Source organism: Rhodamnia argentea, chromosome 7 (genome assembly GCF_020921035.1).
Source record: "Rhodamnia argentea isolate NSW1041297 chromosome 7, ASM2092103v1, whole genome shotgun sequence".
In the NCBI taxonomy this organism is placed as follows: domain Eukaryota; kingdom Viridiplantae; phylum Streptophyta; class Magnoliopsida; order Myrtales; family Myrtaceae; genus Rhodamnia; species Rhodamnia argentea.
In genome coordinates, this window is record NC_063156.1 from 26,241,297 (window position 1) to 26,242,976 (window position 1,680).

Consider the following 1,680-nt stretch of genomic DNA (forward strand, 5'->3'; position numbering starts at 1 on the left):
TGAAAAATATTTCCTTTATTGATAATAATTTATGTCTAAATATTTTCGGGAACGACGTAAATATCATGATGATATTTTTCAAAATATCCATTTTTCACAAAACAGACGGAGCCCGAATATATTCTTTATTTTCATACATCTTTTCCTTTGACAAAAGTGATGTTGAAGATAATATGTGTCGTGTGTCTCGGGACGACATCTTTCTCGTAGGGGCTATCCAGCCCCCCAGAAGTCGTGTAGGAATTATACGATTAACGAACTAATGATTCGAATTAGCACACAAATTAGAACGGAACCTGAAAAATTAGATACATGAGAACATAGAACAAGAACATAGGCGCGTCATTCCTCAACGAGAGCGACATGACGGCATTGTCTTGTCCATCACGTACATCGCAGGATAGATAGACAGATAGAGTAGGTTGGTTGAGCAGAGGGAACCAAGAAGATCGAACAGCTAGATCGACAATGGGTTCGCACCGCTTCTCTTAGCTGCGACACTGCGTCACGGCGGAGCACGACCGGCTGTAAGGGTTGGCCTGCGCCCCCTGCTGGCAGTTGTAGTAGGAGGCGCCCCGCTGGGAGCACGGGACCGTGTTCCGCTGCAGCGCCCCGTAGCTTATGTACTGCGTCGTGGCCAGCACCCGCCGGTTCACCTCCGTGTCCATGGCGAACTCGCCGTCCTGATCGGCCATGCACTCAGCGACCGACCCCCGGCACGGGCCAAGCCCGGAGGAGGCGGCTGCAGCCACCCAGGCGAGCCCGTCGCCGCCGACGGCCGAGGCGGCGGACGTGGAGATGGAGGCCACGATGAGCGACGTGAGGAAGAGTATGTGGAGAGCGAGGAGAGAAGAAGAGGCCATTTGGGATCGTTGGACTTGGCGTTGGTTTTGGCTTTGGTTTGATTAGTGGTCTAGCGACTTCGTTTTTATAATTCCATCTGGTATTGGTACGCGAGTCTTTTGGCGCATCGGACAAGAAACGAGTTTATAATTTGGGTTTGATTAATCTCATTAAGGACACTTGTTTCGGTCATAATCACCAAAATGCCACTTCACATGCAACCTCATATATGTACTTTTATCTCATTGCAATTCGTGATGATATTTGATTGGGAAATGCTTTCATGTCCGACAAGATCGTCAATTATTTTTGACTGTAAATCCACACATTATTATCGCGTATTTTGCATAAAGCGCTTATTAATTGAAAAATCGTTGGGTCGGAAATAATGACAGATCTGTTAGACTGTCGGGGTAGTAACTCATTTAAGGTAAACACAGATATAATGTGAGTTACTTTTCAAAAATCAAAAGTTTGTCAAATTTTTAAATGGGTATTCAAAGCAAATTGATTTCATTAAATACTCCATAAAACTTTTGACACGTCGAACTAACAAAAACATTAGAAACTCTTGGTATATCTTGACATCATTAGAAAAATAAAGTCTCGTACAGTAACAGACACGATTCACCTACCATGCCGGCATGCACTTATACGAAGCTTCGAGGATACTGTCGAGCAGAAAACATCGTAAGTGACGACGATCCTGCCTAGTTCTATTTTCTTGGTCTTCATTTCTGCATTGTCTCATCTTTTGGGGTGGTAATGGATTAATGATTACTCAGGTCCATTGCTCTCTTACCTCAAGTCGAGCAGAGGTGCGAGGAAAAAGATCGA

At 44.7% G+C, this 1,680-nt stretch overlaps 1 protein-coding gene across 1 annotated transcript; it reads right to left on the reverse strand.

Annotated features, from left to right (window-relative positions):
* Positions 1–321: 321 nt before the first annotated feature.
* LOC115742396 (rapid alkalinization factor-like) lies at positions 322–889 on the reverse strand. The gene has a single exon (XM_030676658.2). The coding sequence runs from the start codon at positions 861–863 to the stop codon at positions 489–491; it is 375 nt and encodes a 124-aa protein (XP_030532518.1). The 5' UTR covers positions 864–889; the 3' UTR covers positions 322–488.
* Between the last annotated feature and the right edge of the window lie 791 nt (positions 890–1,680).